This window comes from Sabethes cyaneus, chromosome 2 (assembly GCF_943734655.1).
Source record: "Sabethes cyaneus chromosome 2, idSabCyanKW18_F2, whole genome shotgun sequence".
Taxonomy (NCBI): domain Eukaryota; kingdom Metazoa; phylum Arthropoda; class Insecta; order Diptera; family Culicidae; genus Sabethes; species Sabethes cyaneus.
In genome coordinates, this window is record NC_071354.1 from 107676042 (window position 1) to 107703952 (window position 27911).

The window sequence follows — 27911 nt, forward strand, 5'->3', positions numbered from 1 at the left end:
TTAAATTCCAAAATTCGCGTAAAAAAACCGCGTGAATTCTAAAATTCACGTAAAAAAACTGTGGTTTTCGACACTACGCGAAAAAATAGACTAATTGAGCACATCCGTGTAAATTCTGAAATTCGCGTAAAAAACACCGAGTGAATTTCGAAATTCGCGTAAAAATAGTCGTGTAGAAAATAAACTGCGTGAAAAAACCGCGTGAAAAGTTACTTCAGTGTACTGTACACCTTATGTGTTCGTTAAAAACCTAAACGTTTATTTGAATGTTACATTAATATTGGTAATATACAGGGTGTTCAATAAGTTCGAATACACTTTAAAAATGTGTTTTAAAAATGAAAATACAAGATATTCTTTTCTGAATCAATTTTTATTGAAGCAGTGTTTATTGAGAAGCTTTACGACATATTTGGTGGCAGCACCCCCCCCCCCCTCCCCCTTTGTGCTTTAAAAGAATCACACGCGGCACGCACCTGATCCATGGGCATCTCGTCCCAGATCTTGGAAATGTGCTTCTTAAATTGGTCCATAGTGCTCACTTTATGTTCGCTCTGCTTGATCAGCGTATCCGATATACATAAAAGTCCAGGGGATTAAGATTCAGGGAGCCGGGAGGCCACAAAGTCTTATCGAGAAAATCAGTCAAATTCTCCCGACACCACGCTTGGACAATATTCGCCGTGTGGGCCGGTGCGCCGTCCTGTTGAAAGACGTAATGATCTTTCCCGTAGAGGTTACAAAGTGCCGGGGCCACAAGCTTCTCCAGAACCTCGGTCTTATAGTACGCGGCGTTGATTTTCACGTTTTTCTCGATAAACACCAGTGGAAGCTTCCCATGCTTGGATACGGCCCCCCAAACCATCACCGACGCTGCGCTCTGGAACCGCGGGATGTTTATGTGGGACGGGGGATGCAGGCCAACGTCGGCACCCGCAGCCGTTCATTTTGGATTTTGGAACTCCTGACCAGCGTGCCGCGAAAGTATCAGTTTTGCTCTGTCTTGCCTCTTCTTCGTTGTAGCCTCCGTTATCCCGTGAACCTTGCGTTTCTTGTACGGCTTGCATCCTAGGTCCTTTGCCATGACGAACCCGCTCCCTTACCACCTTGATGGCTGCTGGCGTCCTCGCCGAACGCGACCGCCCGGATCTAGCACGGTCCTTGGCCGAGCCCGTCTCCCGGTACCGACGGATGGTGTTATAGATGAAATTCCGCTTCACCCCGTGGGATTTCAACCGCCGAAATATGTCGCCGGGTCGATCACCTCTCGCAAACAACTTTACTACGACGTTGCGGTACTCCTTCATCGCGCGCGGTAAACAAATAACAAATGATATCAAGTCGACACCTTGCGCGTCGGTTAGCCTATATATAAGGCTAAAGCTGACATCAATATACCAATACACAAAATGCACATGATGCGCACTTACACAACGATGAAAAGTTGTATTCGAACTTATTGAACACCCTGTATGTCAAATAGCAGAGCTTGCAAGCATAAACACAACTGATCTGCAGCCAACCGCACCGGCTACGAACATCCCAAAATATGGTTTGTTTTCTTTATCAAGTCATGCCGATTTATTTAAGATTTGCAGCAGCAACTGAATTAATCCGTTTGCATTGAAGGTCAGTTTTTTGATTCCTGGTTTGCTTTTCGTTTTTACTTCACTATAAGCTTATCGATGCGGCGAAAGCTGAAAGCTCTTTAAAAGCTCATCGATGTGGCAAAACTTTGAAACTGTGGTGCTGTTTTTTCGGAAATCGCTAGTGCAAAGGAATATGTGCGCAACCATGTATCTATCAACGAACTCCAGATTATAAGTTTTATGAACACGTAATGATCTACATGATCAGTTAAATTTATTTTCCATTAGCAATTATGTTTTGCTGAACGTTTGTTGGTATATAGCGGATCGATAAATGAAATGAAAAGTTTTAGGAAATTATAACAGCACTGGAAGGAGTAATTATGTAGCGAAAGCGTGCTCTGCCAATTCAGATGCATTTTTAAGGCACAAAGCAATACACGCATCGAACGGTAGCCATTTATCCAGCCTTCCTTGAGCCACTTTCGGTTTCCCCTTAAGCACGGATAATAAGCAGTTTCCTCATTCATAGTGACACTGAAAAAAGAACGAAGTGCGGAATACAACATTTAGACGATATCATAATAGATCAAAAAGCTGGTCGTAGTGATAATGTACATACATGTTTACATTCATACGTAAATGTAGTATACCTTCATATTTTATAATATACTTTGGCATGTACATATAAACAATATTCAGTGGGCCTTATGACCATTCCCGCTAGTTGGGAATATAAGTAAACAATATGCATGAGCTGCGAAGGTGGTTTGCTGAGCAGTGAAATAAAATAAAACCTCTTACGTTTAGAACGTTGACTGAGTTAGACGTGTTTTACATCTGCTCTATCCGTTGCCCGAAAGTCCAAAAAACTGTTAATAATATAAAAGTTACAGTAAACAACTCCGGAAATTTTTGGAAAAAAATTGTCGGAACACGTAGGAAATTTGTTTTATACTCATTAAAGTAAATTGTGCTTCAATAAAATCTGGTCAATAAAATAATTATAAATTCTCTGTCAGCTTTGAAATAAGCGCAAGCAGGTCAGCCTATTTACAAAAGCTTAGCTTAGCTTAGGCAGACTGCCCGTAGTTGCACTCCTTGGTTGGCCGAACCAGTAATATTGCACAAAGAACCAACTGAATGGTGTTTGGGAGTAGCATGACACTCTCATTGTACAACTTCTACTGATTCAATACTTTGAAGATTGACGAATAACGACGCCGGTCACGACCAAAAGGCTGTACTACATGGGAAAAGGAAAGAATATTAGTCCGATACTTGTTGTTGCTAGAGACCGCGGGTACCACTGCATCTCCACAGGTATCACAGGATAGGATTTGTGTTAGTAGGGGAAGGTACAGATCAGGATTCATCTTGGTAGATGATATGATTCAAAGAAGCAACACGCGCGTCAGCGATTACATTTCATCCATTACAAAAACGTTTCCGCGATCACCGTTATAGATTGTCGTTTAGAATACGCGTGCGGCGTTTTTGGTCCTGAATTCGATTCGATGATATGAATATTATGCTTTGAACATGTATTTCTGCAAGTAAAACAGATTAGTCCCGCGCAAATACACTGTATGGACGAAAAATATTATATCAGTCTTGCTAGATGAGGCTGACGATTTATCAAGAAAGTTTTGACTTGATTAAACATTTTCTAGCAAATTCAAGATAACGCTATCGAGGTCATCAAAATCACGCGTTCTAATTCGTTTACGAACCGTTACATTAAAAACTTTACTGCTCCGCGAATTTACTGCTTCATTGCAAAAATCATGCAAGTAACGGGACTCCTATACTCGGCACTTCATCTATACCACACTATTATTCAAGACTGCAGATTGAAATGTAAGCCAGCGTAATCGTTACGGCTTCGGAAAAATTTTGTTGTCAAAGTTTTCTGCAACGAACGAGGCCCGAAAGCAAGCGATACTTCCCTTGCAATGAAATACTCAGAACCTGAATACCTCAGCACCATTAACGAACGAAGTAACGAAAACAGAATAATATTTTGTTTCATGAATGATTAGAACAAAATATATTAAGAACATTGACGAACACACTACGAAACAGTTCAAAATTCTTGACGATTTTCATGAAGATGTAGATAATCACACAATGCTAATTGACTCATCATATCTGACAGTAAAAATCAGGAACAGTGAAGCCAATAAGGTATTTCTTGAGACAAATAGTTCCTAAGTTGATAAGCATTTCCTCCTACCAACGCAAATATGTAGAGATATAGCGCCCTACACGCGTGCAAGTCAGCCTATTTAGAAAACCTGTGCCAGAATTGGAGTACAGTCTGAATCCGTTAATTGAGTCACGACTGCACTTCAGCTGATTCGCTATTTCCGCCTGACAGTTGTTTGAAATTTTTAAACTCAAAAGTTCAATAGAATTTTGACATTCAAGTTGGAGCATGGCCCAACTAACGAACACCCAATTAACGAACTGTATCTCCCTCACGCACCCAGCTATTAACAAAATTCTCTCGTTAATACCAAACACTATTCACATATATATGTATTTTGATGATATGAAAAAATTGTTATGTTAAAATGGCTTGTCTGAGAAATCCGAATTTTTGCAAGTCGATAATTTTTCAGATCGTTTTATTCATTTTAATTATTGAAGGCTACTAGTAAGTTAAAGTTGTTTGCAAAATGTTTTGCACCTTACTGCCTTATACTGAGTTGACGGCAGCGTTGCCAACCTTCCAGATTTGTCTGGATTTTCCAGACTTTTTGATGCCTAATCAGACAAAAAAAGACGTTTTCCAAACATTGTCTTCCATTGGAGCAAATGGTAGCCAGACTTTTCCAGACACTTTTATTCTCGTTTTCCAGATTTTCGTAAAAACCGGTTGGCAACGCTGGTTGACGGTCAAATAAACATTAGCACCACTACGGATCCCTTCTGCATTGTCTTCTCCATTTCTATTGAATAGTAAAGAATTGCAGGCAACTAACTGACGCAAAGCAGCAATTGAAACATTCAAAACTATTCACGGGGAAAAGAGTCGCTGATTTTCCTCACTTTGAAAATTGCTGCGTTACTTCACTTGCACAAATATCCCTTCAGCTGTGTCCTTGTAAAACAATAGTCCCGAAAAAATTCTTGCAGTACCTAATCGCGAGATTTTTAATCCTTTTTGCACTTACACGAACACCCATTGTCAAAACTTGCGTGAAACCAAAAGCAAAAAAACTTCCTTCATTTTTTTCTCACGCAAAAACCAAACAAATATTAGCTACTTCGTATGCGCGAACGTGAATACAATCTGGCAAAAGGAAAGGATTGCTGCTCACTTTTCTGTGACGTTTCACCTTCAGGACATCAATTTGGACTAGATTCAATGTTTAAAAATAAACTATGTTGAATGGAAGGGGTGGTTGTTATGTTATGCTTTACCAAAATGGTTTACTTTCAGGACATCAAACTGGAGTACGTTTGTCGCAATCCTAAGAAATCTTGTTAAGACGAGAAGACTTTATTACTCTTTCTGGCATACTTCCCAAGCACAGATATCAAATTACTATAAGTCTAAGTGTTGTAATTCGTAAAGAATCTTCGACCTATTGGGACGAGGGGGTTTTGTTGCTTTTTTTTCTAAACATAAAGTATTCGAAATCACATCCACAGTAAGCAGATGGTGTATTTAACTGTCGTCCCTGCCTGTGGAGCAAGGCGATCACAAAGAAAATGTATGGGATAATTTGACCTTGAAACTGTTCGGTAATTTTTACTAATAAGTGATTGAAAAAGAATGTTACAATCGAAATCACATAATTGCTACATCTTTTATGAGTCGATCGGTATCTAAACCATGAAAATCCATTCATAATAGGCAGAGCTATCAGCGTGGAAAATCATTCGTTCGTGGCGCTGGGTTGAATCCAAATTTTGGATTGACACCCTGCGGTAAGACGTAGTTCTACGTCAAAATTGTGATCCTGGCAAAGTTAGAAAGCACCATTTACCAATTCTATGTAGTTGGAAGGAGTACCAATCTGGCTCTAGCGGAGACACCCAATAAAAACAGTATTCGATTGAAAGATGTTAAATACAATGCTTTTCAATTCGGAATCTTCCTGATTAACGAGTTCCGAATTATCGAGTCATCTGGTTATTGGGTGTCAGATTAGCGCGCACTGTGATGCTGAATCTATTGCGTAAAAAATGCGTAATTTTTCATGTGCCCCTAGTAGAAAACCTCTTTTAGGGTTAAAAGTAAATGTATTACTTTGATTATATTATTTATTTGTTATGTTTATGAATTCTTGTACACCTTTTTGATGGGAGTACGGTAGAACATTCTTGTTAATAAGTAATGCCGTAATGCCGACTGTTTTGCTATAGGCACATGCAAGTTTTAAAACGAAGCAAATTTAACAAATCCTCAACCATAGCGTTTCAATTCCATTTTTTCAGTTGAGTCTCAAATTTAGAACAGCTATACGTTCTATTATTGCAGATATTTGGAACACGAGTGAAACAGCGTTTCAAATGAATCTACAGGCGTATGCGTAGTATACAACAGAGCAAAGCATAGCTAAACAACATTTGATAGCAATAATCGTAGTTTACTCAAAACATTGAAAAGAATTAAATGGAACTAGTAAGTAAAACTATTCCTACAGTTGTTAGTATCATGTTTTATTTTTTACGTGATGTAAATTTCAAAACTGTAATAAAATTTAGAATAGAACACAGACATTGTATTACACCAGTCTTTGAATATTGTCTCTTATTCCTATAGATCGATTTACTCTTTATATATTTTTAAACGCAATCATTCCAGATTCATGCTCCAATCGAAGTCCTACGAAGATATAGCGAAATATTAAAGCTGCGTATGCCGATGAAAGAGGTGAGTAAGCTTTTTGTCCTAATTGATTTATTTTTCGGGTGTTCAGGTTATTGTTATATGAGTAAACAAAGAAGTTTTTTTTCCTTTTATTTTAATTTTACTTTCATTCACCAAAACATAGTCTTTGTGCATGATTAAAAATTCCGATAGACTGAGCAAGCTGGCGGATGCTGCACATTTTTTCTCACAGAAGGTTAGCCAATTTGATTATTAAGTTCACATTAAATCATTTAATTATTTAACGCATGCTACGATTACATTTTTCGAAACATGTTAACATAACATTACAGATTTCTTGGGCTTAACCACAGACTAACAGACGTAACACTGAAGCCTCATTCCATCGTCAATAAAAACGATCATTTCAAATTTTCGCTTAAGCCAAGACTCAAACAACAGTCGCTGCGCGAGAACGCCGCTCGCCTGCGCTGGCGCTGATGTCAGATATTATACAAGTAAATTTATAGCATTGCTAAATTTATAGCAACCTACTCTGCGTAGCGCGAAGACTGAACCAGGTGATGCTATAGTGTTTTGTCCAAGTTTTAGGGGTGTCAATGAAACGATGTTTTGTTAGAAAATTTGTTCGAAGTGTTACGTCTGTTAGTCTGTGGCTTAACTATCGAAAACTGTAGTTTTGCCTATTGAAGTATGAAAATCAACTTTTTTTTCAAGGGTGAGTCGCTTAGGAAATTGTGCTAGCACATTGCTGCACCGTGAACCCCCGGTAATATGAATGACACCTCGTTCACATTAAGCGAGTTCATTTTTATTCAAATACTAGCTGACCCGACAAACTTCGTATTGCCACAAAATAACCTGTGTTGTACATAAATCATGAATCTCGGATGATCTTTGTCACAATCTCGAGTTTTGCAAGCCCCCCAGTGGGCGGCGCTTCCGACGGCGGGTCACCGGCAACACTCGCGACCGTCTCGTCCTGAATGATCTAGTGTTACTATAGATAGTTTTTGTGGTCTTGTATTGACTAATGTTTTATGGAAGAGTCTCGGGGGGCTCTGTAGCCGCAAGGTTAGCGAGTCTGCTTTGACAAGCGAATGGTCATGGGTTCGAATCTTAGTAGAATCAGGCCATTCGATGGCAAAGTGACTTTAGCATGGGTTTATTCCCAGGCCCCTCACCAGCACCACCCTTCCTTCGTGCTAAATTCTATGTTATCCCGTTATGGCCTATTGACAGTGCAAAAATGAGGCCCTTATAGTTCAATGCACTGGTTAGCTGTTCCAGGGATGGCTATAATTGGGGACAGCGCTGTCATGTGGAACGAGGTGGGTAAAGTAGAGAAAAAGCATTGAAGGAAGGGTACTCAAATTACACACAAGCACGCATAAAATTCAATAAGCATATCGCTCACTCAATAGCGACTATAGCCAAAATAAATGCAGTGCGGGTTATACAACAAACACCCGGGCGATATCACAATAGATCTAACCATACTGGTCGCAGTGATGAGTCCATACAGGAAAAAAAAATGGAAGAGTCTCGAATTTCTCGAGTTCGATTAGTTTTTGAGTTTCGCAAAAATTACTGTTTTATTTGTATGAGAGTCCATATCCCCCTACCACAGGGCTGAGAGGTCTCTAACTATCGTAAAATGAATTCAAGACTCCAAAATCTCCCACATGCCAAATTTGGTTCCATTTGCTTGATTAGTTCTCAAGTTATAAGGAAATTTGAATTTCATTTGTATGGGAGCTCCCCTCTTAAAAAGGGAAGGGGTCGTAATTCACCATAGAAAAAATTTCTGCCATCTAAAACTCCCACATGCCAAATTTGGTTCCATTTGGTTGATTAGTTCTCGAGATAAGAGGAAATTTGCATTTCATTTGTATGGAAGCCCACCCTCTTAAAGGGGAGATGGGCCATAACTCGCTTTCTAAAGAAGAGAGGGGTCTCAATTCACCATAGAAAAAAATCTAGCGTCCAAAACCACTAACATGTCAAATTTGATTCCATTTGGTTGATTAGTTCTCGAGTTATGAGGAAATTTGTTTTTCATTTGTGTAGGAGCCCACCCCTCTTAAAGTGGGGAAATCCATAGAAAATATACCATAGAAAATATTCTTGCCTACAAAAACACCCACATGATAAATTTGGTTCCATTTGCTTGATTAGTTCTAGAGTTATGAGAAAATTTGTATTTCGTTTGTATGAGAGCCCCCCTCTTAAAAAGGTAAGGGGTCCTAATTCATCATAGAAAAAATGGTTGCATCCAAAAACACCCACATGCCAAATATGGTTCCATTTGCTTGATTAGTTCTCGAATTATGAGGAAATTTGTATTTCATTTGTGTAGAAGCACCCCCTCTTAAAGTTGGGAGGGGTCCTAATTCACCATAGAAAATATTCTTGCCCTCGAAAACTTTCACATGCCAAATTTGGTTTCATTTGCTTGATTAGCTCTCGAGTTATGAGGAAATTTGTATTTCATTTGTACAGGAGCCCCCCCCCTCCTAAAGTGAGGAGGGGTCCCAGTTCATCATAGAAAAAATTTTTGTCCATAAAAACACCCACGTGTCAAATTTGGTTCCATTTGCTTTATTAGTTCTCGAGTTATGAGGAAATTTGTATTTCGTTTGTATAGGAGCCCCCCCTCTTAAAGTGGGGAGGGGTTCTAATTCACCATAGAAAATATTCATGCCCTAGAAAACTTTCACATGCCAAATTTGGTTCCATTTGCTTGATTAATTCTAGAGTTATGAGGAAATTTGCATTTCATTTGTATAGGAGCCCCCCTTCCTAAAGTGGAGAGGGGTCCCAATTCATCATAGAAAAAAATTTTGTCTCCAAAAACACCCACGTGCCAAATTTTGTTCCATTTGCTTGATTAGCTCTCGAGTTATGAGGAAATTTGTATTTCGTTTGTATAGGAGCCCCCCCTCTTAAAGTTGGGAGGGGTCCTAATTCACCATAGAAAATGTTCTTGACCTCGAAAACTTTCACATGCCAAATTTGGTTTCATTTGCTTGATTAGCTCTCGAGTTATGAGGAAATTTGTATTTCATTTGTATAGGAGCCCCCCCTCCTAAAGTGAGGAGGGGTCCCAGTTCATCATAGAAAAAATGTTTGTCTCCAAAAACACTCACGTGTCAAATTTGGTTCCATTTGCTTGATTAGTTCTCGAGTTATGAGGAAAATTGTGTTTCTTTGGTACAGGAGCCCCCCCCTTAAAGTGGGGAGGGGTCCTAATTTACTATAGAAAATATTCTTGCCCTCGAAAACCTTCACGTGCCAAATTTGGTTCCATTTGCTTGATTAGTTCTCGAGTTATGAGGAAATTTGTATGGAAGCCCCCCCTTTTAAAGAGGAGAGGAGTTATAATTCCCCTTATAAATAGGGGAGGGGTCTCAATTTACCATAGAATAAATTCTTGTCAGCGGAAACACCCACATGCCAAATTTTGTTGTATTTGCTTGATTAGTTGTCGAGTTATGCAGAAATTTGTGTTTCATTTGTATGGGAGCCCGCCCTCTTAGTGGGGGGAGGGGTTTCTAACCATCACTAAAACCTTTCCTGGCCCCAAAAAACCTCTACATGCATATTTTCATGCCGATTGGTTCAGTAGTTTTCGATTCTATAAGGAACATACAGACAGACAGACAGACAGAAATCCTTCTTTATAGATAGACTAGCTGACCCGACAAACTTCGTATTGCCACAAATTAACCTGTGTTGTACATAAATCATGAATCTCGGATGATCTTTGTCACAATCTCGAGTTTTGCAAGCCCCCCAGTGGGCGGCGCTTCCGACGGCGGATCAAAGGCAACACTCGCGACCGTCTCGTCCTGAATGATCTAGTGTTACTATAGATAGTTTTTGTGGTCTTGTATTGACTAATGTTTTATAGAAGAGTCTCGAATTTCTCGAGTTCGATTAGTTTTTGAGTTTCGCAAAAATTTCTGTTTTATTTGTATGAGAGTCCATATCCCCCTACCACAGGGGTGAGAGGTCTCTAACTATCGTAAAATAAATTCAAGACTCCAAAATCTTCCACATGCCAAATTTGGTTCCATTTGCTTGATTAGTTCTCAAGTTATAAGGAAATTTGAATTTCATTTGTATGGGAGCTCCCCTCTTAAAAGGGGAAGGGGTCGTAATTCACCATAGAAAAAATTTCTGCCATCTAAAACTGCCACATGCCAAATTTGGTTCCATTTGATTGATTAGTTCTCGAGATAAGAGGAAATTTGCATTTCATTTGTATGGAAGCCCACCCTCTTAAAGGGGAGATGGGCCATAACTCGCTTTCTAAAGAAGAGAACCATAGAAAAAAATCTTGCGTCCAAAACCACTTACATGTCAAATTTGGTTCCATTTGCTTGATTAGTTCTCGAGTTATGAGGAAATTTGTATTTCGCTTGTATATGAACCCAACCTCCTAAAGTGGGGAGGGGTCCTAATTCATCATAGAAAATATTCTTGCCTTCGAAAACCTTCACATGCCAAATTTGGTTCCATTTGCTTGATTAGTTCTCGAGTTATGAGGAAATTTGTATTTCGCTTGTATATGAGCCCCCCCTCCTAAAGTGGGGAGGGGTCCCAATTCATCATAGAAAATATTCTTGCCTTCGAAAACCTTCACATGCCAAATTTGGTTCCATTTGCTTGATTAGTTCTCGAGTTATGAGGAAATTTGTATTTCGCTTGTATAGGAGCCCCCCCTCCTAAAATGGGGAGGGGTCCTAATTCATCATAGAAAATATTCTTGCCTTCGAAAACCTTCACATGCCAAATTTGGTTCCATTTGCTTGATTAGTTCTCGAGTTCTGAGGAAATTTGTATTTCGCTTGTATATGAGCCCCCCTCCTAAAGTGGGGAGGGGTCCCAATTCATCATAGAAAATATTCTTGCCTTCGAAAACCTTCACATGCCAAATTTGGTTCCATTTGCTTGATTAGTTCTCGAGTTATGAGGAAATTTGTATTTCGCTTGTATAGGAGCCCCCCCCTCCTAAAGTGGGGAGGGGTCCCAATTCATCATAGAAAAAATTTTGGTCTCCAAAAACACACACATGCCAAATTTGGTTCCATTTGCTTGATTAGTTCTCGAGTTATGAGGAAATTTGTATGGAAGCCCCCCCTCTTAAAGGGGAGAGGAGTTATAATTCCCCTTATAAAGAGGGGAGGGGTCTCAAATTACCCTAGAATAAATTCTTGTTACCGAAAACACCCACATGCCAAATTTGGTTCTATTTACTTGATTAGTTCTCGAGTTTTGCAGAAATTTGTGTTTCATTTGTATGGGAGCCCCCCCTCTTAGTGGGGGGAGGGGTCTCTAACCATCACTAAAACCTTTCCTGGCCCCAAAAACCTCTACATGCAAATTTTCACGCCGATTGGTTCAGTAGTTTTCGATTCTATAAGGAACATGGGACAGACAGACAGACAGACAGACAGACAGACAGACAGAAATCCTTCTTTATAGGTATAGACTAGCTGACCCGACAAACTTCGTATTGCCACAAATTAACCTGTGTTGTACATAAATCATGAATCTCGGATGATCTTTGTCACTTGTCGAGTTTTGCAAGCCCCCCAGTGGGCGGCGCTTCCGACGGCGGGTCACCGGCAACACTCGCGACCGGCTCGTCCTGAATGATCTAGTGTTACTATAGATAGTTTTTGTGGTCTTGTTATTGATTAATGTTTTATGGAAGAGTCTCGAATTTCTCGAGTTGGATTAGTTTTTGAGTTTCGCAAAAATTTCTGTTTTATTTGTATGAGAGTCCATATCCCCCTACCACAGGGGTGAGAGGTCTCTAACTATCATAAAATAAATTCAAGACTCAAAAATCTCCTACATGCTAAATTTGGTTCCATTTGCTTGATTAGTACTCAAATTATAAGGAAATTTGTATTTCATTTGTATGGGAGCCCACCCTCTTAAAAGGGAAAGGGGTCGTAATACACCACAGAAAAAAAATTCTGCCATCTAAAACTCTCACATGCCAAATTTGGTTCCATTTGCTTGATTAGTTCTAAAGTTATGAGCAAATTTGTATTTCGTTTGAATGGGAGCCCCCCCCCCCCCTCCTAAAAAGGTAAGAAGTCCTAATTCATCATGGGAAAAATGGTTGCCTCTAAAAACACCCACATGCCAAATATGGTTCCATTTGCTTGATTAGTTCTCGAATTATGAGGAAATTTGTATTTCATTTGTGTAGAAGCCCCCCCTCTTGAAGTGTGGAAGGATCCTAATTCACCGTAGAAAATATTTTTGCCTCCAAAAACCTCCACATGCCGAATTTGGTTCTATTTGCTTGATTAGTTCTCGAGTTATGTGGAAATTTGTATTTCATTTGTATTGGAGCCCCCCCTCCTAATGTGGGAAGAGGTCCTAATTCATCACAGAAAAAATTCTTGCCTCCAAAAACACCTACACGCCAAATTTGGTTCCATTTGCTGGATTAGTTCTCGAGTTATGAGGAAATTTGTATTTCGTTTGTATAGGACCCCCCCTCCTAAAGTGGGGAGGGGTCCCAATTCATCATTGAAAAAAAATTGTCTCCAAAAACACACACATGCCAAATTTGGTTCAATTCGCTTGATTAGTTCTCGAGTTATGAGGAAATTTGTATTTCATTTGTACAGGAGCCCCTCCTCTTAAAGTGGGGAGGGGTCCTAATTCACCATAGAAAATTTTCTTGCCCTCGAAAACCTTCACATGCCAAAGTTGGTTCCATTTGCTTGATTAGTTCTCGAGTTATGAGGAAATTTGTATGGAAGCCCCCCCTCTTAAAGGGGAGAGGAGTTACAATTCCCCTTATAAAGAGGGAGGGGTCTCAATTTACCATAGAATAAATTCTTGTCACCGAAAACACCCACATGCCAAATTTGGTTCTATTTGCTTGATTAGTTCTCGAGTTATGAGGAAATTTGTATTTCATTTGTATAGGAGCCCCCCCTCCTAAAGTGGTGAGAGGTTCTTATTCATCATAGAAAACATTCTTGCCTCCAAAAACACCTACATGCCAAATTTGGTTCCATTTGCTGGATTAGCTCTCGAGTTATAAGGAAATTTGTATTTCGTTTGTATAGGAGCCCCCCCCCCCTCTTAAAGTGGGGAGGGGTCCCAATTCATCATAGAAAAAAAATTTGTCTTCAAAAACACACACATGCCAAATTTGGTTCCATTTGCTTGATTAGTTCTCGAGTTATGAGGAAATTGGTATTTCATTTGTACAGGAGCCCCCCCCTCTTAAAGTGAGGAGGGGTCCTAATTCAACATAGAAAATTTTCTTGCCCTCGAAAACCTTCACATGCCAAATTTGGTTCCATTTGCTTGATTAGTTCTCGAGTTATGAGGAAATTTGTATGGAAACCCCCCCTCTTAAAGGGGAGAGGAGTTATAATTCCCCTTATAAAGAGGGGAGGGGTCTCAAATTACCCTAGAATAAATTCTTGTCACCGAAAACACCCACATGCCAAATTTGGTTCTATTTGCTTGATTAGTTCTCGAGTTATGCAGAAATTTGTGTTTCATTTGTATGGGAGCCCCCCCTCTTAGTGGGGAGAGGGGTCTCTAACCATCACTAAAACCTTTCCTGGCCCCAAAAACCTCTACATGCAAATTTTCACGCCGATTGGTTCAGTAGTTTTTGATTCTATAAGGAACACAGGACAGACAGACAGACAGACAGACAGACAGACAGACAGACAGACAGACAGACAGACAGACAGACAGACAGACAGAAATCCTTCTTTATAGGTATAGATTTGGTGTCTGTGGGATATGGGTCGTCATTATTAAAGCGGTCGATACGTTATCCACGGTGTTCAAAATACCGTTAAATTTACCAAACAACATAAAATGCTCTGGAACTATTATTAAATTTAAGAGACACAACCTGGTGTGGAACTTTTTCGGTGGCATAGCGGCAGCATAAATTCCAACTCAACATTTCCATTTTGAATAGTCTCCATCCTTATTCCCACTTTTTCCCAAAAGTATAGTACATAAGAAGTAGATTAAAAATCTTAGTGATAAGTACACACACAAGCACCAACTGAACTCGCCCAGAACCAACCGACAACACAGTGTATACAGTGAACAGTGTATACTAATACGGTTTGAAATAAAAGAACTAATAAAGTAACAAAAAAAACCTGATAATTTTGTGTCAAAAAGTCTGTTGAATCGAATATGGCTTATCCCATTTAGTTTAGAGTATAATTTTTTTTTTTAAACTCGCGTTACCAAACCGACCATAACAAACGGGAACTTAACCCTCTAACGAGTAAGACCGTCTGTAGACGGCCTTCGCTTTTGGAGCTCCAGAGCCACATACGAAATTTGTCTTGAATTGACAATATGAAAAATATATTCAGAACAGATTTCCTGACATTTTGATATCAATATCACAACATTCTGACCATGCGTTTAAAAGTTATCATCTTTCAAAAACAATAATTCCGAAAAATTCCGAAAAAAATTATGATGCGAATATTCCCTTTTTTACTTTTGAAGAAAAAGAACATATAGAACAAAATGTTCGACCTCAATTTTTTCCTATGAATGCTTTACATGCTTTATTTCAATTTTGTGATAAATTTGAACTGAAAAATATTTGGGTAGAGCGTTAGGCATGAAAAACAAAAAAGAGAAATTGGTCTCTTTCATACCTGGCGGTTCTCCAGATGAATATGTTTCTATGAAAATCAACATCGAGCTTCTTTTGAGTGTACTTTCATGACAAGGTAGTCATTTGCTAAGTCGCATCGTTTTTACGATGTTGCCCGTTAGAGGGTTAACCAATAAAATTAATGTGCTCTTAACTAATTGGGGTAAACCCTATTCGATTCTGCGGACTTTTTTACACAAAATTATCAGGTTTTTAAGTTTTACTTCATCGAAGTCTAGATTGGTATAGTCCAACAAGTGTGAAAAAATGTCAAAGATAAGGGAAAATGAGCCAAATGGGACACTTCTCGATGGCAAACAGGAAAAGGGTTGGCACCACGAGATTCTACGGAAAATTTTACATAATATGACCTATATTTTATCAGCCTGCACGCAGGCCGTATCTTCATCGCGTCTGTTTTTTCGCTCGTTTTTGCCCATAGTGCACTGTGGGGCGACAAAAACCTAAAATAGCTTACAATGGCCTAATTTTGACTATTCTCTTATTCTAGTTTTATTAGAACCAACCGTTCAATTCTATTAATTTTCTAGAACGACCGCTCCATTTTATCAACTCTGAATTCTATTAAATATTTTTAGCTCCTTCGTAAGTAATTCACCCATTAAACTTCTTTCTTGATGCGTCAATCCGGGTATGCTATAATTACTAAATTGGTTACATTCAGCGTTCAATTCAACATTAAATTTTTAAACGAATGTCAATCCGTTTCACTCACAATAAAATCAAAAACCAACAATGGCATTATTGTTGGTGGTGACAAATACTTTATGTTCAAAAGCGATAAATTTACGTGAATTTTCTAACCACGGATGGTATTGTTGCCATAGAAAAACCTATGATGCGTAGCCATCAAGAGTCGTAAACTTCAAGGAATCAGTTGTATGCAGTATGCATGTTGGAAAACGGCTTCGTCTTTTTATGCTAAGAACGAACAAAGCCAATTTTTAATACTTTGCTCAATGTGAAGCTCATTCCAGCGAGGGCGTTTTGTACCGGTCGAAATCAATGGTAGTCGGACGGCGCCAAATCTGCCAAATCTGATAAATATAGCTTACGAATGTGAAAAACTTCCCACTAGCCATTCTTCAAGTAAATTGTAATTAGATATTACAATATATTGCCAAATTTGATGAAAAATTTTAGATTCATGGCTAGTTGCAAATTTTATCCATTTTTCTGATAATTCTCGCTTAACCCTTTATAAGGCAGTGGCAACTATATTGCCACCAACAAACATTTTTTATTTTGCTTCTATAATTATATTGATGTCATTATAGACGCAAAACAAATGTTTTTCGTTGGTGGCAATTTTATTGCCACGGCCTTATAAAGGGTTAAAGCGTGTTGTCGGTACAGGTCTCCCGGGATGGTTTGGCCAAAATTACGTAATTCATAAGGTCTACGCAGCACTACTTAAATCCGTATATATTCTGCCTGAATACGAAATTCGATTGTCTGAAAATCAAAAATGTATTGAACCTTTAGTACGTTCTGGTTTAGCAATTTCGCTTTCTTTTCTTAACCCATGCATTTCAAATGCTATTCTTTTAGATGAAATTTACTTTCGTATCCAAAAGCACGTTGCTTCCAATCTCTACGAACTGAGTGGGAGTTGATAATTTACTGCCGATATATTTTATTACTGCATATTCTTTATTTTTTAAATAAATGTGACTCATTCCATTTAGAAAACATAAACATGAAACTTAAGCAAATTGTGTTCTGGGCTTATCGTAAATACAATTATTAGCCCTGATATAATTTTCATTGACATTTTAATTTGTTGTTAATAACAGTTACTTTTTATTCAAATACTTTTCAGTTACTCATTTGGTTTTTGTTTGAACTGCAAACTAACACTGTGCTTACCAAAGATGTGTCATTCGTGTTGACTGTCAAGGGACTACAAATCTTCTTGCTGGGTATGGAGAATGCTTGTAATTAAAAAAAAAATAATTCTGTTTTATTCAAGTATGTACGTTAGGCATTTGTTGGTTTTAAATTATTTATTGGCAGTTAATACAAATAAGCATATAAATAGGACGTGCTAATAACTTAATTAATTAACCTTCAATTTGGCATGGCTATCATATCTAGTTGATAATTAAAACAAACATTATTTGTTCCAACTGATAGATCCCTGGGATGGCCGGAGTTAAATCTGGTACGAAATCAATACTAACACGTTTAAAAGGGATTGGCAGAATAATGGCCCAGCGAATTTTGGTCGAGGAAAAATATTTTCCCCCGCGATCTCATCGTTTTACAGCTGTCTATAGCAGAGACAAGGAATACTTGTATGTTTCTTAACATTTTAATGGTTTTTCTGTTGTAATCCCAACTACTATTTATGTTTCTTCTAGATTCGACTTGAAACAGGCTTGCTTCTTTACTGCAGCTGTTCGTTCGCGTATAGTGCAATTTATACTGGACCGAAAACGTTTTTCAGATGATTCAAAAAATGATTACGCTTTTGGTATAGAGCGACTGATAACTGATGAAGTTTACATCGCTGCTTATCCATTGCATGATGTGAGTATCTTTAGTGTTGAAGTGTTAATAATAATTATTACTTTAGTAATTAAAGTTAATTACTATCTACAATATTGCTGAATTAAGTATCGCTTATTCAAATAAGTATTGTTCTTGCAGTACTGCCCATGGATTCATAGTTGACGTAAAAGCCAAAATGGTCAAAACGTGCTTTTTCAGTCCTACGCATTCTTAACTATGTAATATACATGCCCAATACTCAAACAACATGTTTTTTTGGAAACATTCGAGATATTTGGGAAATACTTTGCTAATGGTTTCATAGTTGACGTAACTCCCCGCATAATCTACCAGCAAAGTAGCCTGTTTTTCAACAGCTTTACGTCAAACTAGGAGACTAAACGTTCAACAAACAGTCTATTTATTCGCCTAAATTGGCGTATAAATTTTTTAAACGGGAAATGGATCATAAAACCCCATCAGCCTTCTTTTGACTGACAAACTCTACTAAATTGACAGATTATTTGATTGAAAAAGTTTACAGTAAAGAATATATGGCTTTAAATGTTTTTCTCGATAAAAATGCGTTTTCTCAACAATCATGGTGTTGGCCGTTACGTCAACTATGCATCCAAGGGCAGTGTAATGGTCAACTAATAGTGTGAACCAGTGGATTTGATCCTGATGATTAATCGTGTAAATTGTTAGCCAAATCGGGAAAGTCTTTTCAAATAGATTCACACATTTGTCGATACGCCTTCTACACAATCAATATTCTTATTCAATGATAATTATATCATTCTAAAACTACTTGTACTTATTTGAACAGGGGGAAATAAATGTTCCTGGTAGTATGCGTCACTTATTATATACCAAATGGGCAGCTGTGTTAAAGTGGTATCGATACCAACCCTTGGATTACATTAAAGATTATTTCGGTGTCAAAATAGGATTATATTTCGCTTGGCTAGGCTATTATACCTACATGCTGCTTCTTGCATCTATTGTCGGAATTATCTGTTTTGTTTATTCATGGAAGACCTTAAAATACAACGTACCCAGGTAAACGATTCATATTTCCATTAAGTGTGAGTTCTTCAGTCGAAATTGAGTATTGAATCTGCTGAAAATTTTAAGAAATATTCGTTTTTTAATTTATAATGACTTACTTTGAGTTAGGTTGGCTCGCCGTTAACTAAGACAGTAATTCTCGCTGAAACGGGGCCAATACTGTCACGAGGTCTTCAAATATTGGAACTTTTATACTTTTTTTTAGATTATAGTATCTTTAACAGCTTGGGTCCTCGGCGTGAAAGGTGTAAATGCTAACCACTTCACCGAGACTGACACCACTACTTGATTGGTTGAAAATAGCTGAAAAATGAGAATTACATTTTAATACCTCGAAACAGCGGACCCCTCGTTCGCCAAGGGGTATTAAACAGTACTCAAAAGTATTACAGTCTTAAAAAAGTTGGATTTTGAGCAAACCTTGAGACCTATATCATATTTCATAAATTTGCAATGAAACATCTAACAAATGGCATGATTCTGTAAAGAAGAAGTACAGATCTTTCAAACTGAGTAAAAAAATTTTTGGCGGGTCTTGGATTTGGTCGCCATATTGAATTTCATTTAAAATTCGCCATTTTCACCATGAGCCCTCAAACCGATGGCCGCCAAAAAATTTTACTCCATTTGAAAGCCCTGTTCTTTTTTACAGAACTATGCCATTTGTTAGTTGTTTCATTGTAAATTAAGGAAATATCACATGATATAGATCTCATGATTTGGTAAAAATTTAACCTTTTTTTAAACTGTCAGGCCACTTGGCAAACTGGGGTCCACTATTTCGAAGTATTAAAAATCAATTCTAATTTGTTAACCATTTTCAACCAATCAGTACAAAAGTTGTAGTATTTGAAGACATCGTGTCAGTAGTGGCCCCATTTCAACAAAAATTACTCAAGATTCTGACTGAAATGCAATTGATTACCATTCGATATGCTCTCTTCTCCTATGTGTGCGTACATAATTAAAGAAAATGAAAAAAATAATCGTGAATAATTATTATTACTAGAATTATTTAATAAACCAACAAATAAGTTTTTCATAAAACTTTTTATAATATGACTTATTAATATCGAGTAGATTATTTTGCAATACTCAGTTTCCAAGGTGGCAAAGGTTAGGCGCACCTGAAAATAATCCATTTATTTATTATATTTTCACACAGCGAAGAAATTTGTTCTGAAGGTAATGACATTAAAATGTGTCCTCTTTGTGATCACTGGTGTGATTATTGGCAGTTGAAAGAAACCTGTTTGCATGCTCGCGTTACCTACTTATTCGACAATCCAACAACGGTGCTCTTTGCTGTATTTATGTCATTTTGGGGTAAGTGTTATTAACATCTGCATCAATATTATATTTACTAGCAGAAAAAGATATCTCGACTAGCATTTGAAAAGAGTTCGTTTTCCTATGCTGCTCCAGCAAAATATAACTCTCTCGAATTAACTAAACAGTCTAAGTTAGTTAGATACTGATGAAGGTCTCACGTCGAGACCGAAATACGTATTTATCAATAAAACACAGTAGTAGAATTAAAGGATATAAATAACTTTTTGTTTTCTTTTTTATTATAACTCTCTCGGTTTGGTAACGTTTGGCTTATTGGCCCTTTTCAAATATTATTGGAGATATCAAAGTTTTTATTTTAGACACAATTCAAGTGATATGACCGACGTTGTTTTTTTAACAAATCGGTGTTTTAGATTTCGTTACTATAGATTTCTCTGTTTTTTTAATTAGTTTTGTAACGATCCGGTCACAGAAAAAGATTGAAAATTAATAATAGGACAAATCATTTAAACTGGCCCTATTTTTATTTATTTTTATCTGACCCTTCCTCACTCATTTACTGATCATTTATAAATAATTAGCTGACCCGACAAAATTCGTATTCCAACAAATTAACCTGTGTTGTACATAAATCGTGAATCTCGGATCACCTTTGTCACAATCTCAAGTTTTTCAAGTTTTTGAATAGTTCAACCTTAGATGATTCATCTTGGCCGTTACGTAACTATGAAAGCATAGGTAGCTTAATATACAAATTTGCGATTCTCCCTCACAGTAAAGTAGAAAACAACTCCCCCCATTGCTTAGTCAGATAAAATAAAGCGGATAGCAATATTTGCCGTGATTGTATAACAATTCGCTGAAAATCATTTCGCAAAAAATCTTACGCGGAATGTACCATTTCATGGAAAACCTTTTTGTGGAATGTACTATTTTGCAGGGATGATCCTCTACTTACTCGCTGTCGCTCGTTCGGACCCAACTGAAGTAAAGTAATAGAGGTCAGTAGACCTATAAAAACAAATAAACCTAGACAATGGTGATTCTTGCGGCGGGCTGCCCCCCGCTGTGGCCGGCGCTTCCGACGGCGGGTTGCCGGCAACACTCGCGGCCTTCGGTCGTTTCGCCCTAGCGTTACTATAGGGGGACCCGGGGCATAAAGGACACCTTAACTGTTTTCAATTAATTACGAGCAAAAAGAACCAATTGCATTCAACCTGAAAAGGCCTAAAACTTAGATGAGGGTACAATCTAAACAGTTTCAGTGAGTTCAATATCAAAATAATATAAATATAGAAAAAAAAACGTTTTCGTTTCAGATGTTTTTTCGCACGAATTGAATAGGTGCGGGGCAAAAGTGCCACTATGGTGGGGAAAATGACCACAAGTAGAGAAATGTTAAATTTCATCTTCTATCTATAGGAATTAGGTCTAATTAATGTGTTAGACCAAAAATAATACACATAAAGATAAATAAGATTTCAGTATGCTTGTTTTCGGCATGGTCACTATCATTTTGTGCAATTTTCAAAAAGTAAAATTTCAAAATCATTTTAATGTCTGAGTTTATATTTTTTATCGATGAACTTTCTTATGGTATATTGTAAGACACTTTAGAAATCATAAAAAGTAACCATATTAAAATTCTTCGTCGTTTTCATGGAAAACTGAAGAGTGGCACTTTTGCCCCGGGTGGTCGTCTTGCCCCTTGTTCCCCTATAGACGGCCTTCGCTCCGTCGGGTGCTCCAGAGTTGCATAGGTACGAAATTTGTTTTGAATTGACAATATGCAAAATGTGTTCAGAAAAGATTTCTTGACATGATGTGATATTAATATCACATCATTCTGACTATGCATTCAACAGTTATCATCTTTCAAAAACAAAAATTCCGAAAAATTTCGAAAATAATTAATGCACGAATATTCCCCTTTTTACTTTTGGAGAAAAAGGATATCTAGAACAAAATGATTGACCCTAAAATTTTTCTATGCGTAGGTTTCGTGCTTTATTTCAATTTTGTAGTGTATTTGAATTGAAAAAATATCTGGGTAGAGCGTTAGACATGAAAAACGAAAAAGAGAAATTGGACTTTTTGTAACCTAGCGCTCCTCCAGATATTTATTTTTGCATGAAAATCCGAACTTAAGGTTCTTTTGAGTGTACTTTCATGATAAAATAGTCATCAGCTTGATTGCATCGTTTTTACGATGTTGCCCGTTAGAGGGTTAATGCTTTTTGGAAATTACGATGTTTTTTCCTTATCATAAGCACTTAAAATAAGCATAGGTGGGCATAATGACCAGCTTAACTTTTTGGCTGATTTAATTGAATGCTAACTGAATTTTTAAAGTGGCGCCATTGCAAAACATAAATGTAGTATCGATAATTAAAGGCATATCTACTGTTTACAAACTGGAAAATAATTTATATGGTGATAAATTGCAACATGAATTTATGTTTAAAAAACTAAAAATCACTCAGTGTGTGGGGCACAATGAGCACCATTATAAACACCTGCTTGGGAGGTGTAAACAAGCACACACATACACATATTCCTGCACATAAACACGTACATACGCAAACACAAAACGTCGAAAAAATTATTAACCGCTACCCGCGCGATAGCGTTGCAATCGAGCTGCAGAGGTTGCTCCGGAGTACGTTCAGAAAGTTTCGGAGGACGCAAAAAGTTTCGGAAGCCGCGCAGCTAATTCCAGTTCAGCTAGCTGTGTTATGGATTTGAAAACATGACTTTCTCCGTTTCTCTCCGCCAGCTGAAGTACAAGGCTCCTGATTTCACAGATAATAATACCGTAGCATCTAACCATTATATGCAAAATATGGTTTACTAGCTCTTGTTCTGCAGCGGAAGTGAAAACAGTTTTGAAGGAACCAATTTGGTCCACCTCCTTCCCCGTCATTGCCGCTTCGTATCTTCCCACATACCGAGCCAACGTCTGCCGCGGAATGCCGTGCTACTTGGCGGCTTGTTTTGTGGATGCTCCGTCTCATCTTATAGTGGTCAAGGCCGCTTGCAGGGCCTTTTTCTAACAATTCTGTCTTTTGGATTTCCTTTTTTGTATGTTCGTACCGTCGTCACTGTAAACAAACACTGATGATATAAACAAAGAAACTGACAGGTTAGTTTAGCGACATATTGTGCTCGTTTCACCCGTTTCACCTCACTTAACGACAAGGTCGTCAGAGTCCATTTATGGCAGTCAGCATGGCACCGAATATCACCCTTCCCTTCCTTTCTTCAGTGTACCAACATGCTCCCATAGACTCGAGAAACCACCACAATAATATACAATTAGTTCAACTAACCTGCTAGCCGTAATAAGATCTTGCAACTCGAAGCACTAAACATTGCATTCTATAAGTTCTATTACTTTTTCGGTCATTAATTACACTAAATACTGAGATTAGAGACTCTGACGACCTTCACCTTAAAGATGCTCATTTCGCTCCTAATCAATTAATTAGTTGAAGTAAAAATGGATTTTTACACTAATCTTATATATAAAAGTGAAGCGAAAAAGTTCGACCACGCATCACTTGAGAACGGAACGTCCGATTTGAACCAGCTTTTTTTCGTTATGTTCGTTACCACCACCGCTATGTTTTTACGGCGAGAAAAATCGGAAAATTTACTGGAATGAACTCGAAAACTCGAAAAATTAGTTTTCCATATGAAATCCACAGCGTATTGCAAACGCCATGTCAGTGTCTACTACGATCACCCCATCGACATCTCTATAACGAGCTGCAGTGAACGTCAGCGACAGGATGTCCTGGGCTCAAAATTTGACAGCGGGCCCAAATCAGACTGCTGGCAGTTGAGTGAAACGCAGTGCTGACATGCTATCTCATTTTCGCACACACGAGATGTTGGCAGCGAAAACATGGTTGCCTGCCGATGGGGTGGCTACGATCATCGTTCGAGTTCGTTACCGTTCGTCGTCTGATAAATAAACACGTGGTTATCTTCATTGAAATCGCCACAAAACAAACGAAAACAAACACAATACTGTTTTATCCCTTTTTACATGGTATGCTTATCCAGAAGATCTAATACAACTGGTTTAAGCACTTAATTAACTAAATTGCCAGTTCCCAATCATCAAATGAAGAAAACATGTCACATATGTAGTAAAATAGAGTTTCCAGCAATTCAGCAACAAATCTATCCTGAAAGTACTTATATAAATGAAAAATTTTACAACAGTTCATAACTAATTGCCGGTTTTATTTCGTATTGCACCCCTTAACCCTCTAACGGGTAAGACCGTCTGTAGATGGCCTTCGCTTTTGGAGCTCCAGAGCCACATACGAAATTTGTCTTGAATTGACAATATGAGAAATATGTTCAGAACAGAATTCCTGACATGTTGATACTATTTATCACAGCATTCTGACCATGCGTTCAAAAGTTATCATCTTTCAAAAACAAGAAATCCAAAAATTCAGAAAAAAATTATGGTGCGAATATTCCCTTTTTTACGTTTGAAGAAAAGGGACATCTAGAAGAAAAAGATCGCAGTAAACAGCGCGTGTGGACGGCAGCAAAATTTTTCGCTGTCAAAATTTTTCTTACAGTTTGTGAAGCAATATTTAATAAAACGAATTATCGGTTCCGTACGAGTTGGGAAGTTGGAAATAGTCAAACAGATTAGTTTTTCGGCCAGCGGCAGCAGATATAGAATTGGCATGTGCCTTGAAGATAGTGACAAGCAAGTTACATGTTTGGATGCAGACGGAATTACTGGAGGCAACTGTTACTAGAAGCGGTCCGAATTTACGCTTGTGCATACGGTAGTGACTTTTGCGGTTTCTGCCCCGGAGGCACCCAAAACCTGGCTTTCGAATGGGACTTTGGACTGTTTCAGGTTTAATCGAAGATGCTGTTGAGTGGCGGGATTTAATGGAATGGACGAAGAAACAAATGCCCGTGAGGTCGTTTCATAACTTCACCCGGTTATCTATTTGATTTTCCTGCATTCATATATTTTATTATTTCTAAATTTTATTCTTTTACTAAGTAATTAAAATGATGCCAGGTAGACGGCATTTTTCAATTTTCAGAGAGCGAAAAAAAGGCGCTATAACCTTGGCCTATTGCAGCCAGACTATGGTTAATGCCATAAGTTCATCCCCGAGGGTCCGGAGTATCACTTAACCTTTATTAGCAAAGATACTCCCAACGACTACAATTTGTAATCTGTAAATTAATCAATATCTTCAAGGGAAGCGTTTGGTACGGGAGGTCCACGCTTTCTTCCTTCCCCTTGATTTCAATGAGTTGAATGGAATTAAGTATCATTTTTAATTCCACTTAATTCTTTGGAATTCTCTGTGCGGTACATGCTGCGCAGTTGGCCTGGCCGTTGACAAGAAAAATAACCGATTTAAGCAATCGGCATTTTCCAGGATGCCTTCAAGTATTGGCTGCGTTAGTGTGAGATAAGATAAGATAAGAAGAAAAGGGACATCTAGAACAAACTGTTCGACCTCAAATTTTCCCTATGAGTAATTTACATGCTTTTTTTCAATTTTATGATATATTTGAACTGAAAAAATATTTGGGTAGAGCATTAGGCATGAAAAACTAAAAAGAGAAATTGGACTTTTTCATACCTAGCGGTCCTGATAAATATTTTCCCATGAAAATCAACACTCGAGCTTCTTTTGAGTGTATTTTCATGATAAAATAATCATTTGCTCGACCGCATCGTTTTTACGATGTTGCCCGTTAGAGGGTTAAAGGTATATAAAGTCTCACAAAATTATGCTTCTCTGCCAAATTATTTTAGTGCGGGAAATACCAAAGGAACAAAGAGAATCAAATGGGTTTAAATGTGTACTTTTATTAGCATTTTCACATATTTGACGATACAAATATAATAAAAGCAAAAATCATATGCCTATTGACATTGTATACCTATCAGAATATTGAATTGAATTTTAAATTATCAAGGAATCCCAAATGAACCATTGATTGTGATGAAGGGAATATGCTTGAGTATTAAAAAATTGTTGGCTCTAACTTAAGAACCAGCATACAGAATAGCAAGATGATAATGGGGCGATTTACTAAAGTAAAAAAAATTGTTTGAGAGCATTAAATGGAACTATGATATATTTCAGCATCAATTAAAATATAGTTGATTGTGGTGTAATGATTATGTTCTCAGGGAGGTTTTTACGTATATTGCCTATAATTAAAAAATCAACTGCAGCATACGCAATTTGGCGCTATTTAAACCATCGAATTCACTTTGGCAAAAAATAAGTTAACAATCAGTAGGGTTTATAAGACAAGACTCGATGCGACTTCTACCAACACAACCGTTGGCAAACCAACTTTTACACCGACATGTTTCCAACGTATAGCTGATAGTAAATTTTGAGGTTTTGTCAAATTTTCATATCTTGCTAATGGCTTAATACGGTTGTTAGATATACATGATCTCTGAAAATACGGTGTTTATCGACTATAGTCGTGTATACACTACACGTTGGAATCCTCAAAAATTACAAAATTCTGCTTATACCATTAGTACACTCCTTTTCCTAAAAACCAGCAGCTCTCTCAATTCGTCTGAATTTTACAATCTGAAATATTCGATCTAATTTGTGGCAGTACGAAGTTTGCCGGGTCCTTTAGTTTTAGAATAAAATCAAAACTTCAACGAACTGCAAATTTGAGGTGTAATGTATACAACAGTATGCACATAACAGTTGCAGTATGCACATAATTGATTAAGAAGTTTTAAAACTCACTTGGTACTTACTTACTTACTTAATTGGTCTAACGTCTTATGACAAGGCCTGCGCAGTATAATTTCTCCATCTGTTTCGGTCCATGGCAACTGATCTCCAGTTCCGCGGGCACCCAGTGCTCGCCAGATCTCGCTCCACCTGGTCTTGCCACCTCGCTCGCTGTGCCCCTCTTCGTCTTGTTCCTACCGGATTTGATGCGAAAACCATTTTTGCAGGATAGTTGTCCGGCATTCTAGCAACATGTCCTGCCCAACGTATCTTAGCACCCGCCGTTCGAAAACTCCTAGTGCTCGTAGGTCCTCTTCTAGCAATGTCCACGTTTCGTGCCCGTAGAGGACAACCGGTCTAATTAGCGTTTTGTACAGTGTGCACTTTGCACGGGGGCTCAAATTGTTCGACCGCAAGTGTTTGTGGAGTCCGTAGTAGGCCCGACTTCCGCTGATAATACGTCTTTTAATCTCACGGCTGGTATTGTTGTCCTCTGTTACCAGCGAGCCAAGGTATACGAACTCGTCGACTACCTCGAACTCATCCCCGTCGATTACCACGGTACTGCCCAAGCGAGCCCTGTCGCGCTCGGTCCCGCCCGCCAGCATATACTTCGTTTTAGACGTATTTATCTGCAATCCAATCTTCTCTGCTTCGCGTTTCAGCCTGGTGTACTGATCTTCCACCGCCTCAAATGTTCTGCCGACAGCATCCACGTCGTCAGCAAAGCAGATAAATTGACTGGATTTATTGAAAATCGTGCCGTTTTCGTCCAAAATTTTCCATAGCTCTTGTCGGTTTACGCTATCATATGCGGCTTTGAAATCGATGAACAGGTGATGCGTGGGGACTCGGAATTCGCGGCACTTCTGGAGGATCTGCCGCAGGGTGAAGATTTGGTCTGTTGTAGACCGACCCTCCATCAAGCCGGCCTGGTAACTTCCCACAAATCTATTAGCTATTGGCGATAGTCGATGAAAGAGGACTTGGGACAGCACTTTGTAGGCGGCATTCAGGATAATGATGGCTCGGTAGTTCCACAATCCAGCTTATCACCTTTCTTGTAGATTGGGCAGATAACCCCGTCTTTCCACTCCTCCGGTAGTCGTTTCGTATCCTAAATCTTGACAATCAATTGA

General features: G+C 38.2%; 1 protein-coding gene across 4 annotated transcripts in view; it reads left to right on the forward strand.

The window, feature by feature from the left end:
• The window catches only part of LOC128738535 (anoctamin-1), a 48953-nt gene that overhangs the window by 14959 nt on the left and 6083 nt on the right, over window positions 1-27911 (forward strand). For 3 of the 4 annotated variants that reach the window (XM_053833747.1, XM_053833750.1, XM_053833749.1), the window contains exons 4-9: window positions 6409-6477; window positions 6599-6670; window positions 17279-17439; window positions 17506-17674; window positions 18465-18697; window positions 19872-20032. In XM_053833747.1, coding sequence (XP_053689722.1) covers window positions 6409-6477; window positions 6599-6670; window positions 17279-17439; window positions 17506-17674; window positions 18465-18697; window positions 19872-20032 — 865 coding nt within the window. The remainder of the gene's footprint in view (window positions 1-6408; window positions 6478-6598; window positions 6671-17278; window positions 17440-17505; window positions 17675-18464; window positions 18698-19871; window positions 20033-27911) is intronic. The other variant, XM_053833748.1, reaches the window with a different exon arrangement.